Here is a 15,703-nt window from a genome sequence, read left to right as displayed (position 1 = left end):
CAATCCAATCTTGACTTGACATGTAGCATCGGGCATAGTTATTTCATATACTCCCTCCGTATTTTAAAAAGAGATACACTTTGACCGGCTCGTAGTTTTAGGAGAGTGAGTTAAATTTATTAAAATAAGATGGAAGTGGGGTAGTGGGTAAATTATTTATTATAATAAAAAGATGATGTGAGTAAGTGTGGGGCTTAGTTTTAAAAAGCGCGAAGCGCACTGAAGCGCAAAAGGGCCCTGGAGCTTAAACGCAAAGCGCAAAGCGAAAGCGCACGCTTTTCGTAGGCGAAGCGCACCCGGAAAGAAATAATAAATTTTCAAAAGTTCAGAAAATATGGAGAAAATATGGAAAGAAAAGATGAAAATTGTTAAAATTGACACTTACTATATATATAGCTAAGCTATTAATTGAATGATTTATATACAAAATAGTTGTAACCCATTAGTTAAATAGATAACGAGTTATTATATAATGTAACATTATGTTTTGTAAACATATATATAAAAATAATAACAAAAACACAATTTCTTACATTATTATTTATTCCTTGTTTAATCATTTCCCACAATAAAACCTTCGGGTGGTATCAGAGCTATCTTGATCTTTCGGGCCTATTTTTTTGTTAGCCTAAAAAAAAAAAAAATACTAATTAGAAGCATGGCTTCATCTAGTTCAGCAATTCCTTCTGCACCACTTTTCAAAGGAGAAAATTACGATTTGTGATGCATCAAAATGAAGGCTTTGTTAACTGCTCTAGACTTATGGGAAATAGTTGAACAAGGATATATTCTTCCTGAACCAACTGGACAACAATCAACTACTGAACAACAAAGTTTAGTAAAAGAGAAAACCATGAAGAATGCAAAAGCAACTGCAAATCTTCATTCTTCTATTGAAGAGACGATTTTTCCACGAATCATAAACACTACTTCGGCAAAGGAGTTGTGGGATACTCTCCAAGAAGATTTTCATGGCTCGGAAAAGGTAATAGCTATTAAACTACAAAATTTTCGAAGAGACTTTGAGAGCTTAAAAATGAAGCAATCTGAATCAATGAAAGATTACACATCTAGAATCATAGATCTAGTAAACCAAATGAAAATCTATGGTGATGATATTTCCAATAAAAGGATTGTTAAGAAAGTACTTTGCAGTCTTGATGGTAAATTCAATTTTATTGTCACTGCTATAGTAGAGTCCAAAGATCTCGATAAATTATCTCCTCAAGAGTTATTTGGGTCTTTACAAGCACATGAACAAAAGACCTCCGGTAGAAACGAAGGTTCATCGGAGGGTGCTTTTCAGGCAAAGAATAAACAAAGGTCGCAAAACTTCAAAAATTATAAGAATAAGTCAATGTCCAAAGAGAAAGTTGGTACAGGAAGAAAATGAAAATTTTCACCTTGTGGAATATGCAATAAAACAAACCACATGGAGAAAAATTGCTGGAATAAAGACAAAATACCGTGTAATATTTGCAAAAAGTTTGGCCATAAACAAAAAGATTGTTGGTTTAAAGACCAGCAGGCCAAAGCAAATGTTTTTGAAAGTGGAATATTTGAAGATCAACTATTTGTTGCATGTCAATCCTCAATAGGAACCAACAAAGACGTGTGGCTAATTGATAGTGGTTGCACAAATCACATGGCAAACAATGAATGCATGTTCATTGACATTGATACTTCCATGTACACTCCAGTTAGAATGGGTGATGGCTCCATTATTGAGGCAAAAGGCAAAGGAACAATAGCGGTACAAACAAAGAAGGGAGCACGTTATATTAAAAATGTCTTGTTTGTTCCTAATCTTGCTTCAAATTTGTTGAGTGTTCCCCAGATGATGCAAAATGGATACTCTATTAATTTTGAGGGGAATTCATGCACCATCTATGATCAACAAGGGAAAGAGATTGCCCAAGTTCAAATGCAAAATAAGAGTTTTCCTCTTTTATGGAAAAACCCAAAAGAAGAAGTAAATAGAATGGAGCATGATGACTCTTGGTTATGGCACAAAAGGCTAGGCCACTATAACTTTCATGCTTTACAACTTCTCCATAGAACGAATATGCTTAGAGATCTGCCACTCGTGACCTTAGAAAAACAGGTTTGTGAAGGGTGTCAGCTCGGGAAGATGCATAGAGAGTCATTCCCACATAATCAAGCATGGAGAGCAAAAGAGAAACTTGAGTTGGTATATACCGATGTATGTGGTCCTATGAGGACACCCACTGATGAGAACAACAAATATTTCATCCTATTTATAGATGATTTCACAAGGATGCAATGGGTATATTTTCTCAAAGAACGTTATGAAGTAACAACTATTTTCAAGAAATTCAAAGCCATGGTTGAAAATCAAAGTGCATGTAGAATGAAAAGAATTCGATCCGATAGAGGTCAGGAATACACATCAAATGTGTTTGATAACTTTTGTGACGATGAAGGCATTACACATCAGCTTACGGTTGGGTATACACCACAACAAAATGGTGTATCTAAACGTAAGAATAGAACTGTTATGGAAATGGCACGATGTATGCTTTTTGAGAAGAAAATTCCAAGAAGATTTTGGGCGGAGGCTGTTAATACAGCCGTGTATCTTCTGAATAGATGTCCAACTAAGGCAGTGAGGGATAAAACACCATGTGAAGCATGGACAAGCGAGAAACCTACTGTAAAACACCTTAGGGTATTTGGCTCTTTATGCTACATACATGTTCCTGCAGAAAAGAGACACAAATTACAAGTAAAGGCAGAACGTGGCATCTTTCTAGGATACAGCTCGCAATCCAAAGGTTATCGTCTTTTAAATTTGAAGACACGAAAGTTGGCAATCAGTAGAGACGTGGAAGTGGATGAGAACTCCTACTGGAACTGGGATGAAGAAAAAGTGGAAAGGCAACCTGCAATATCTTGGAATGTTTTCGAGAACAATGAAACACAAGGGAAAAATAACAATAATGAAATTCCACGAGATATGTCACCACCAGATTCTCCTAGAACGCCACATGGATCTCCTAGAACTCCAAATAATGCTGAATCTTCTCCGGATTCTGTAAATGCTACAGGACCAAGAGGTAAACCAAAGTTCAATTTGAATCATGTTATCTTGCTGCTTATGAACCTTAAAACTATATTGAAGCTTCAAATCATCAAGAGTGGAGAAATGCGATGAAGGAGGAGCTAAAAATGATTGAGAAAAATAGTACTTGGGATCTCATAGAGAGACCAAAACATAAAGATGTAGTTGGAGTCAAGTGGGTCTATAGAACCAAACTTAATCCAGATGGCTCAATTCAAAAGTTCAAAGCAAGGCTCGTTGTAAAAGGATACTCTCAACAATATGGTACTGATTACACCGAGACTTTTGCTCCTGTCGCGAGACATGATACAATAAGAATTTTAATTGCCTTAGCTGCTCAACTTAAGTGGAATATTTTCCAGATGGATGTAAAGTCCGCATTCTTAAATGGCTATCTCCAAGAAGAGATATATGTCGAACAACCAGAAGGGTTCGTTATTGAAGGAAAAGAAAATCAAGTTTATAAGCTTAAGAAAGCGCTATACGGGTTGAAACAAGCTCCACGAGCTTGGTACAGCAGAATTGATGAATACTTGCTGAAGTTTGGATTTGAAAGAAGTCCAAGTGAACCCACTTTGTATGTAAAGCATACAAAATCAGATTTGATGATTTTATCCCTATATGTTGATGATTTAATCATCACGGGAAATAATGAAGCAATGATTGCCCGTTGGCGACTTCAAGAAGCATATGAAACAAGAATTTGAAATGATAGATCTAGGCTTAATGAACTTCTTTCTTGGTTTAGAAGTAAAGCAAACAAATGAAGGCATCTTTATAACACAAAGAAAGTATGGAGAAGCTATCCTAAAGAAATTCAAGATGGATAAGTGCAAAGTTATGTCAACACCACTAGCTATAAATGAAAAACTTTCTAAAGAAGATGGAGCTGAAAAGGCTAATCCTAGCATTTATAGGGGTATCGTTGGATGCTTGTTATATCTCACAGCTTCAAGACCTGGTCTTATGTTTTCTGCAAGTTTTTTATCAAGGTTTATGCAAAACCCCAGTCAACTTCACTATTCCGCTGCAAAGAGAGTTTTAAGGTACCTAAAAGGCACTAAAGAATTAGGTATCTGGTACAAACCAACTAAAAGTTCGGAATTAGTTGGGTACTCTGATAGTTATTGGGGTGGATCTATTGATGATATGAAAAGTACATCAGGTTATGCATTTACTCTAGGAAGTGGAATATTCTCATGGCAATCACAAAAACAAGATAATGTTGCTCAATCAACAGCTGAAGCAGATTACATAGCTGCGTGTGCAGCTGTGAATAAAGCAATTTGGTTAAGGAAAGTGCTCAAAGATATGGGGAAAGAACAATGTACTCCGACAAAATAACTTTGTGACAGCATGTCAGCAATTGTTATTGCAAGGAATCCTGTATGTCACAAAAGAACTAAACACTTCAAAATCAAGTATCACTTTGTGAGAGAGTCCCAAAGAGAAGGTGAAATAAATTTAGAGTATGGCCCTACACAAGAGCAACTCGCTGATATATTCACAAAGGCATTACCAAAACAAAAGTTAAAAGAACTAAGACTCAAGCTTGGGATGCCAGAATTAAGTGTCAAGGAGGAGTGTTAAAATTGACACTTACTATATATAGCTAAGCTATTAATTGAATGATTTATATACAAAATAATTGTAACCCATTAGTTAAATAGATAATGAGTTACTATATAATGTAACATTATGTTTTGTAAACATATATATAAAAATAATAACAAAAACACAATTTCTTACATTATTATTTATTCCTTGTTTAATCATTTCCCACAATAAAACCTTCACAAAAGAGAAATCAAAACGATGAAAGAACAATTCAGAATCCGACGGGAAAAATCCGTCGAGAAGGCTAAAGAAATCAAGCTACGGGAGAAAATTGCACTAGGGTTTTCAAAAACTTCCCAAATATTCGCTTTTAAAAAAAAGAGAAATCACGTGATACTTTAAAAAAGAAGATTAGAGTCACGTGGCTTTATTTTTTATAAAAAAGAAGGATCTGATGTGCCCAGACTACAGGAAGCGCAAAAGCGCTAGGAAGTGCAGAAGCACCGAAGCGCTAGGAAGCACGCGCTTCTTGTATGTCGCTAGGCTTCGGCTGGCAGAAGCGTTTTGTTGTGAGCTTCCGAGCTAAAAGCGCGCTTTTTAAAACTAAGGTGTGGGGACCACAAGAAAGAGAGAAATATTAATATAATTGAAAGTGGAGACCAAGATATGTCGAAAAAGGAAAGTGTATCTCTTTTTAAAATACGGAGGGAGTAACATGCCACCCTACAAATATGATCGATGGAGCTTTTTAATAAGTCAAACAACGCTGTAACTTGAAGGGAGAGAACACCCCTCATTGAATGTTGAACATTGAGACACAATCTCCCCAAAATAAAACAAGAGCAATTACTCATTCTCTCGATAAAATCTCTCACTAAAATTATCATAACCCGAATACTTCTAAATCTTGAAGTCAAACTTCCTCGTAGTAAGGTCAATAAACTCAGATTCAACATCCCACAAAACAAAGTAGAGTGCTTGACTTTAGTCTACTTACTGCTCCCTCCGTCCCATATTTATAGTCCCGTTTGACCAAAAACACGGATTTTAAGAAAAATGGAATATAGTACATGGAAAAGTGGAATAAAGTATAAATGATGATTGATTTGTATGGAAAAGTGGAATAAAGTACATGAGAAAGAGAAATATAGTACAAGGGGAAGTGGAATATAATACATTTTTTTTGTTTTGTTGTGTTTTCAATGCAGTTTTTAATTAATATAGTACATGAGAAAGTGGGGACCATAGCCAAAAATAGAAACAGGACTATAATTTTGGGACGTCCGATTTGGAAAACAGGACTATAATTTTGGGACGGAGGGAGTAATTTGTTAATTTTAAGTATGAAATCAGTGAGTTTTCTTGAGTAATAGGATTTATAAATTTCAACCTATATTGACACCATAATTATGAATGATAAGAGACTACCATTTCTTGTTAAGCAATGGGCAACCTACCGAATCACCAACCTTATTCAAAACCAATCCACTAACAAAATGAGCAATAAGAAGTTAGAACCATTCTAACACAAACAATCATTGAAACCACTCACCAAAAGAGAAACATCTTTGCTCCGAGCCACGATATCATGTTGTTACTGGTTAGTACTAAGATGCAAAACAACATGCACCTCAGAGATACCTTAAACAATATGTCTCAAATCACCACAAACACCACCTTCAGCCCCCTATATTTTTCAGTAATTTTCTATGATAACAGACCGGAAAAGAAAGATTAGAAAAACACACCTTCTTTGAAACACAATGACGAAATAGTGTCACTGCCTAGCTTCATGACTAGTTGAACATCTTTGCATCGCAAGTCGAACAAACACATGCAACCATCCTGGTGACATCATACCACAACAACATGCAATTGAGCCAACAGAGTATAGACGACAAACATCACATGAAACTCGAAATCATAGTTCATGTAAATGTTCTAACTACTAAGCAACCAAACCACATTGGTAGTCCTTTTATTTTTAAAGAGGTGCAAAAATGATATTGAAATAAAGAAGACAGCATCTGTTTACAGACAGACGTTTACATGCACACACACACACACACAAACAAACAAACACACAATGTACATTAATGCATAATGAAGAAACGAGCAGCTAAAGCAGTGAATAAAATGTACATTAATGCATAATGAAGAAACGAGTAGCAAAAGCAGTGGACAAAGAGTCCTCCAAAAGTGTTGATTGAGAAATGTCAAATTCGCGTTGGGGAGAAAAGGTACACTACCCTGTCCCACAAAGCCTCTTAATAATGTCTCTATTTCAAAATAATTGGCATTTCTTTCTAAGAAGAAATCCCAAAGTATGATAGGCATTAGGGCGTCAATTATCTATCTTTAGAAAACTGACCACAAATGGCCAACGTTTTAGAAAACTGACTTCGAGTATCATAGGCATTAGGGCGTCATTTATCTATCTTTAATTACATCATAACAAACCACAAATGTCTAACGTTTTAGAAAACTGACCTCGAGTATCATAGGCATTACATCATAAATTTGTTATTTACTTAGTTCTACCTTAGTTGGTTAATTACAAATTAGTTTTTAGTCATAAGTACAATAGAATAAAATTGATTAGTGCGTAGTATCAACATAAAAGGTTTCATTTCATTACTCGTATGTTATAATAAAAGAATTTTTTTTAAAACAAGTCCAAAATCACTGCGTTAAGGCTGAATGATTGATTATACTTAAAGAAGTTTCACAAAGTAAATGAATAATTACAAAGTAGGGGTGGCACCGATTGATCGTTTGAGATGATGGAAAATCGTTTAAGATGGTTTGGACATGTAAGCAGAAGATCAAATGATGCCCCGGTTAGGAGGATAGAAGGGTGGCAAAGGGATAGAATTGCAAGGGGTAGGGGAAGACCTAAGAAAACTTGGAGGAAGGTGATTGAGCACGATATGAACTTTCTTGGGATTGAGGGAAATATGGCGTGGGATAGGACAGAGTGGAGGGAGAGAATATACATTGATGATTTCATTTGACTTACACAACTTCAATGTTTCTGATTCTCTTCATTTGTATTTTTATTTTTATTTTTATTTTACTTTTATTTTATTTTTAAAATTCTTTCAATTTTTTTAATTTCACATGCTATTTTGAAATGCACTTATTTTACTTATTCATTTATTTTAAATTTTACTTATTTTTATTATCTCTTACAATATTTCTTCTATTATATATATATACATTTTCTCTTATCCTACTTTCATTAATTTCACTTTCTCTTCTTTGTTTTTTTTCTTTTTACTTCCTGCTCTTTTCTGGTTTGATTGGTGACAACGACAATTCATGTTAGCCGACCCCAAATCATTTTGGGACTAAGGCTTTGTTGTTGTTGTTGTTGTTGAAAAGATATTACATGTTAGCAATTAGAGCTTTGTACCATAAGGCGATGCGCCTTGAGCCTGGGAAAAGGTGCATAAGGCACGCACCTTTTGTACGCCTTTTGTAGGTGTCTTAGGTTATGTTCTCTTCACCTGATTTGCTCTGATTATTCTAGTTTCTAGTCTAGTCTAAATGTTTTATATGAGTGCTTTTTTTCCTTTTTCTGGTCTGGTCTTATTTGATTTTTCTTGGGGTGATCTAACAAGTATTAAGAATAAGGTGAAGAAAACAAAGCCTTAGTCTGTCATTATAAATAAGGATGAAGAGAATCAAGAAATGTTAACTCGTTCCACTAACATTATAAATATATGCCTTATAAAAGCAACATCCCAGTTCAAGATTGAGAGAGAAAGAAGAATTAATACATTACACTACTAGAAATTTCACTGTTAACGACCAATCATTTACGACGGAGCAAAAATTAATCGTTAAAAGAGTGGAAACTTAAAAACTTAAGCGCAGGGCCATCTGAAACTTTTAAAAAATAAGATAAACCGGCAATTTTCATTTTTGTTCGTCGTTATTGTTTTTAGGCAAGGAATAAAATTTCAATAGACTCTGAACTCTCTAAAACCTAATTGATAAAAATTTGCTTCTCTAGTTCCATGTTCCCGAGTACCATGGTGGCGAGGGTTCATTGGGGACTTTTGTGCAAACCTAAATTCATATTTGCAGAGGGTCCTTTCTCATCTCAATCAGCGGCGACCAGGACTCCGAAGGCTCGAGAAAAATGGGGCGGCATTGAAAAAGGTAATGAGATTGGCGGAGGTGGCCGGTAGCTTTCTATGACAGGAGTTTGGTGAGATAACTTATTCAAAAGGTCTTGCGCACTAGGTGCACAATAAATTTATTGTACACCAAGATAACTTTTACCCATTTTTTTTGTAACTTTAACCTAGTTTTGATTAACTTTTATATTAGTAAAAAAAACGTTGATAGATAAACATTTTAAAGAGTTAAATGACTAATTTTATACATTATTAGTGATTTTGAAGAAACAAGTTTTATTAAAATGAAAAAATTTATCACTAAAAAATTGATAACTTTTACATATATAAGCTTAACTTTTAAACATTTTGAGTTAACTTTTACACTAGTGTACAATATTTATTGTACAACCCTTATAAATAAGAATTTGTGCATTAGTCATCTATTAATACTTTTTTTTTTGCAGAGTTTAATTAGTTTCAGTATTGTTAATGGTTATTAACAAGAATTGAAGGTCTTATATATTTTACAGAGTATTTTAATATCAGTTCACCATTAAAGTTATTTTCATAGAAATCAATCTACAATTGTAATTAACAACAGTATCTCATATTTATATTATGTTTTTGTTTTAGTCGTTAGCATGTTTAATTTACATTATCTTGACTCGTTGATGAATTGACATAATTGCATTTGATCATATTTTGGGGTTTGCGGATTTACTCTTTTTCTGTTTATCCTAATGTCTCATATTTACTTCTTTTTTTCTTTTCAGATTGACATTAAATCCTGGGTCCTGCTATTCGTATTGATGTAACAAAGATGTTTTGAAGTTTGTGAGTTGGTTCCTCAATATGCTTACTCTAGACTTTGGTCATCAAGTTTAACTTTAAGTATCTTCATGTTATTCAAGTTTGGTTGAATTGGTTCTGCTCACACTCAATTCTGTTGGAGAGCTTGGAGTGATTTTGTGTCTCTAAGGGTGTGTTCAGGTTTATTTGTCCAACCTTTTGTTTATTTATATCATCTGTTGAAAATTTCCCACTTGATTGCCTTCAAAAACTCAACCAATGCTTAATGAAGCCCTAAAAAACTGATCACTTTATTAGCATATTGTAGCTCCTATATTTGTTCACTTTTTAGTTATTACTCACTGTGAATAGGCAGAAAGCGACGTATATAATTAGCTCTGAAGTGACCACTTGCACATGCTTGTATGACCGATGTAAGATCAGAAAGCTAACCCGCTCCAATTTGGCTCAAAAATCCTTCAATAATGGCTGCTTGGCACTACGTGCTCAGTTATTTCACTTGCCACTGATGTATGTGATGTGTCATACCTCTATAGGTGATACAGGTATTCTCCTTATGTGGTTAGAGTTCAATTAGCAAGCCATACAATCGGAAAGTTAGAGTTCTTGTCTCTCTTTTCCTGATCTTTTGAGGAAAATGTTGGCTTTTTAGCTCAATTACATCAAATTAGGAATTCTTAATTTTTTTATAATAAATTGATGTGGGTTTTGTAACTTTTGTAGAAAATAATCATGTCTATAATTACTTCTTATACACTAAAGTAAAACTAATCGCAGTAGGAGTCCTACTCCTATATCATGTATAGCTTACAACTCATATACTCCGTTTCATTTATGCAGCACTTTCCTTTTGGAATGCTCAATTTTCATTGAACTTCAATTCATCATTTTAGTACTTCAAACTGAATGAAAGTGTTCATCTATATTCTCTTACTAAATTTTGGCCATTTTTGTTTGATAAGTCTTCGAAGACGTGAGAAGCCTCCACGTCAACCCGGCGAGTTCATGTCGTAGTATTTCGTTCAAGAGTACAATTGCTTTTTAGAATTAAGTTATTGGAAGATCTTATTGTATCAGTTTAGGGTTAGATTTCGAAACTTGGAGATTCTATTGTATCGGTGTGGATGAGAGTATGTTTTACTTAATTAGAATTTCAATACTCTATAAAATATATTGTGATTAATGTAATTTTTGTTCATTTCAATTCTTTCTAAACAATGTTAGCTTTAATTTTCAAATACAATTTGCAACTTGCAAGAGCATGAGGTTCTTGTTTTATGCAGTTAGTAATAACGATGAAAAGATTTGTAGAGGTTAAAATATAATACAAAGTACGTCTATTTGGTTGTTATAGCTTAATAGTTTGTCGTTATTGAATTTCTAACAACGACAAACATTTGTGTCGTCGTAATTAATTAACGACGAAATTTGTATGTTGTCGTTAATTGTTAACGACGAACATCGTCGTTAAAAGCAATAACGACGGAGCCTGTTACAACGAACATAACGACGAAAATTATTCATCGTTAAAATTTGTAACGACGGTTTTTAGGGATTTTAACGACGAAATATTTCGTCGTTAAATGCTCTTTTTCTAGTAGTGTTAGAGAGCACGAGAGAACGAAGAATTGATAACATTAGAGGGGAAAGGAGTACAAAAGGAGAGCGAAGTGAGGGCAATAGGGAGTTAGTTTAAAAGGTGTGCTCGAGGCGCAACCTAGGCATTGAAAAACGCATCGGTCTTGTAAGGAGTTGCACATTCCAGAAGATGCTAGAAGGTGCATGCCACAACACACAACAACCTCTTCCAACGCGCAGGACAAGCAGCGTGTCGCCTTTTGGGAAGGTGAAAAGAAAGAGTAGATCTGAGTTTAAGCATGAAAATAAAGAAAGGGAAAAACGACTTTTTTTAAGTTAAATCTTACCCAGTTTTTAAGATGCAAATTCGAACATAATCCCTTAATTAATTGCTTGAATCTACTTCAATTATAACCCTAAATCAGAACCATAGATGTACACCCTAATTTTTGAAATTTGAAAACATTATTGATCGCCCACTCTCTGTTGATGACAAAGATTGTTGGTGAGCCATTACTGGGGCGGTTATTCAGTGGTCGACTCCGGCGTTTTCAGGTAAGTTTTCTCTTTGACTTGTGCTGGTCCCTACACCCCTTAATTCTGAATGAAGTAGTCAAGTGGTCCCTCCCCCTTCAGAGAATTGTTCGCTTTAAAAGTTTTGAAGTATTGTAGCATTTTTATCCTCTTATTTGAACTAATATCAATATAACGTACCATGAAATATTTATTAAAAAATAGAACCGAAAGGCGTGTGTCGCTCCTTTTATAAGTAAGAATAAGGTTGCTAATTTGGCTAGCAGTATTAAAGATGATGATAATTCTCAACAATTCTAAGAGGTTGTAAAGGAAAGAGGACAACAAAGACATATTTACAGATGGATGCCAACAAGCATCAGTTTTTTTCCTATCAATCATAGTGTAGTCTCTATTAATAATGTTTTTCGTGTACTCAATGAGTTATACTAATGATGATGGGTTGTTGTTTAGGGGTGCACTACATCATGTGTTAGAATTCAATCTTCGTTTATTTATATTTTGCTTATCTAATGCTTTATATGACTTTTCTAATAGGTTTCTAGGTTTTAGATAGATAATTATGTTTCTGTCAATCCAGCATTCACTAGTAGGTTTTAGCAATGATACAAGGAACGTGGGTTCGAGTGGAACGTGGTACAGGAACGCGGAACACAACCTTTAAAGAACACGAAACATTTTAATAATAAATAACCAAAATTTTACTCATTTTGTTTTAATAAAAAAATCAGTTTAGTTACAATTTGCAAGGTGAAAAGGAAAAAACAATTAATAAAGAAAAGCACTAGCTGCGTAAATTTGGAGTAGTACTTTATTTGATACATTTAATAAGGTAATGTGAGGAAATGTGTTTGTATGGGGAAAAAGTGAACGGAAAAAGGAAAGGGGGTAGGTGAATGGTGGGCTTGGTGGCTCACAGTTGTAAAAGTAAACAAGACTAATTTATTTTAAATAAATACTTCCACCGTTTGGAAATACTCGCAACGTTTGTCACTTTTACGCATGCCAATGCACAATTTTGATCGTTAATATCTTAAATTCTATTCAAACAAAAATTACACAAAGTTGATATTTTATAAATACACATTGAGAAGAATCTAACAAGATCTCACATGACTATGTTTTCTCTAACATATAAATCACCATTAATAGTCAAAGTAGAATATGTGAATAGTGTAAAATGACCAAAAGCGAGTATTTCCAAACGGAGGAAGTATAACAAAAAGGTAAAAAAAGGTCTGATTTCATCCCCGACAAAACACAACCTCCCTATCTCCTCCTCCCCCTCCCTACACCATACATATACATCTTTATCATGCGAACACCATTTGTTCCAGCGAACTCACCGACGGTCTCGCACTACTCAGGTGAACCTATGCTTATGCTTTTGAGCTTTACAACTTTATCGAAGTGCTTCAATTGTAGATCTAAGGTTTTCAATTCGGGTTCATCACCTCCGGCGACCCGGTTTACAAACCACAAGTCCACCCAGGTACGAAATGAACCGGGTTCGAGATTCGTCAACACGTACCACGTACCGGGTAAAGTCGGTTTTTAGCTTATTCAAAATAAACTTCTATGAGGAGTATCCGAGTATGAATCAATACTCCTTACCCCAAGGTGTCTTCTTTTATTACTAGCGTTATTTTAAGCTTTTATAAATATTGTGGTGTTGCTCGTCTTAATGCTTCCCATAATCGTCTCACAAAACAGATATTTTCTCGTCGTGGATCCCGCTTGTGCATGCTATGCGCACACAAGCGCCCCATCGACCCTCACTGTTGTTGCCAATAAGCAAGAGTGTCCTTTCTTAATCAAACTCTCGTTCTACCTCACGAGCCCTGAGACGCCCCTGTCCGCACAAGGGCACAAGGCTTGCGCCCTTGCCGCTACATAGGCAAGAGCGCGTCGCACACTCTGGTGTGAAAACAATTGGACCGTGACAATATGTGTAAGTTTCCCAACATTAACTTAGAGAGAAAAATAAGGAAGATGAGCAAACTTGTGGCAACTGGCAAGGCCTCGGCAACATCAAATGTCAAGATCAATCACGTAGGAGAAAAGCACTACGATTATGTTAGGCTTCTCAAACACAATGAGCTACACTTAAAAGGAAACCCCTGATACAGTGATAAAACTAGGGGTCCGAAAGTGACTTCCCGCTGTTGTTAAAGCATCAAATCCGTCGATAAAGATCACTCTCTCCGTAGAGGATGGACCGATGGAATGAAGCTGATCAATAATCACATGTCAGAACTCTCAGAAGCAAGATCCTGTAACATTTTTCAGGACAAATTTCAAAATATTATGCTAAAAACTTTCTACATCTCAGTTTGATCCTACTTGTAACTAGTCCCAAACTATCAATGATCAACCAATGATCAACCAGATGCCTTATGAGCTTAGTTGCAAATACCAAGTGAAGAAGAGCTATTATTTTATTTGTAATAGTACTAATGCTCCCGGCAAGATGAGTGGATTGATTATTCCTTCACAAAAGGCTATAATAAGGTGGCTTACAAGTAACACAATTATAGTTGCTGTTATAGATTTGATAACTTCTCAAAAATGGTAAGCCTATGAAGAAACTAAATTTTACAATTGCCAAACTTAAATCCAAGGTCATGTTCTAAACTGAACTTCAAAAATAAAGTGTGTGTGTGTGTCATGGTGTAAAAACTCGCCCGAGTTAACTCGTATCGCCCGAGTTAACAAGGTTTTGGAGGTTGGCGATACGAGATATCCCGAGTTGTAAAGGTGTTTTTAAAAACGGCGAGATCTCGGCCGGTTCAACCGATCTGAACGAATTTTGTCCGCATTAAACATTATAAACCTCACAACATTATAAACCTCACATCTACTCGGTTTTCAGCCGAATTCCCCATGTTTTCGACAAAAAAAAGGGAAAAAAGAAAGAAATGGAGAAACTCCATTGAAATAGAGTAGAGAACTCCATTTTCAAATCTAAAACAAGAGAGGAGAGAGAAGGTAGACAAAGGAATTCATTTTAATTATGTCACGTGTACGGTTTAGGGGAGGGGGACTAGGGTCGGTAGTGAATGGGGCTGGCATGGGGTTCTTTTTCAAATTTTAAATTCCTACGCGACAACCGCGACACGGTCCGCGACTAACGCATCATTTCCGTTACCGAGACTCCGCAACCGATCCCGCGACCGTGACCGATACCGCATTTTTTATCTATGTGTGTGATGCATTGCACCCCACCTGTTACTATGATGTGAGTACGTGACTCGAGCTAGTAATCTATTTTCTCAAAATGTAAAACTTTCAAGTTTCTCCTCAATGATCCTAAAGTCCGAAAGTCACGGTCTAGTGTTCAAGCAACTGTCAGCAAGTCCAATGACCTATAAATCCTCCATTGAGGCGGTTTTCCCTAGGATACGAAAATTTTCCTTGTTTGCTCAGTAACAAATTAAGACTTCACTAATAGAAATATTCAATCTTCAAACGAAACATAAGTCTCCAGAATCTCTTGCATTCCAATAAAAGCCTTAATCCAAATTCATTATCCAGCAACACTCCACTTAGACAAGTATAAGACACAATGAGCATGCACTTCATTTCCTAAAAAATTAAGAAATACTGTAAACATTACAACATTACAATTAACCTGAATATTTGCATATACTTTTGAAAATTAATAATTAAATTGCAACTTAATAAATCACAAACGAAGGAGCATAAAACTCAATTGGTGAAAGTCTAAAATGGCAGCAAAAACAGCCGAAGAAGGAAAATATGAAAGAGAGAAGAACCTCGGCGGCGGTGAAAATGACACCAGGGCGTTGGCGAGAGGCGATGCAGCAAGTAGCGGTGGCTGTGTGTCCCTTCAGTCGTCTTGGACTCCCTGAAGCCTCCATGAGAGAGGCGCACGCAAGGATTTGGGGAATTGGGTTTTCGGGTGCCACTAGCAAAGGGAGGAAGTGTTATACGGAGTACAGTAGTGGGCTGTGGGCTGTGAGCTGTGGGCTGTGGGTGTGGGGAGTTTGGGACT

The 15,703-nt window shown here is 35.7% G+C and overlaps 1 protein-coding gene across 1 annotated transcript in view; it reads right to left on the bottom strand.

Annotated features, from left to right (window-relative positions):
* The window catches only part of LOC110792367 (cellulose synthase A catalytic subunit 8 [UDP-forming]), a 30,360-nt gene extending 14,689 nt beyond the window's left edge, over positions 1-15,671 (bottom strand). The window contains exons 1-2 of the mRNA XM_056829754.1: positions 15,465-15,671; positions 6,388-6,484 (exon numbers count right to left, since the gene is read on the bottom strand). Coding sequence (XP_056685732.1) covers positions 6,388-6,484; positions 15,465-15,569 — 202 coding nt within the window. The 5' untranslated portion in view covers positions 15,570-15,671. The remainder of the gene's footprint in view (positions 1-6,387; positions 6,485-15,464) is intronic.
* Between the last annotated feature and the right edge of the window lie 32 nt (positions 15,672-15,703).

This window comes from Spinacia oleracea, chromosome 5 (genome assembly GCF_020520425.1).
Source record: "Spinacia oleracea cultivar Varoflay chromosome 5, BTI_SOV_V1, whole genome shotgun sequence".
Taxonomy (NCBI): domain Eukaryota; kingdom Viridiplantae; phylum Streptophyta; class Magnoliopsida; order Caryophyllales; family Amaranthaceae; genus Spinacia; species Spinacia oleracea.
This window is presented reverse-complemented; position numbering and strand designations above follow the sequence as displayed.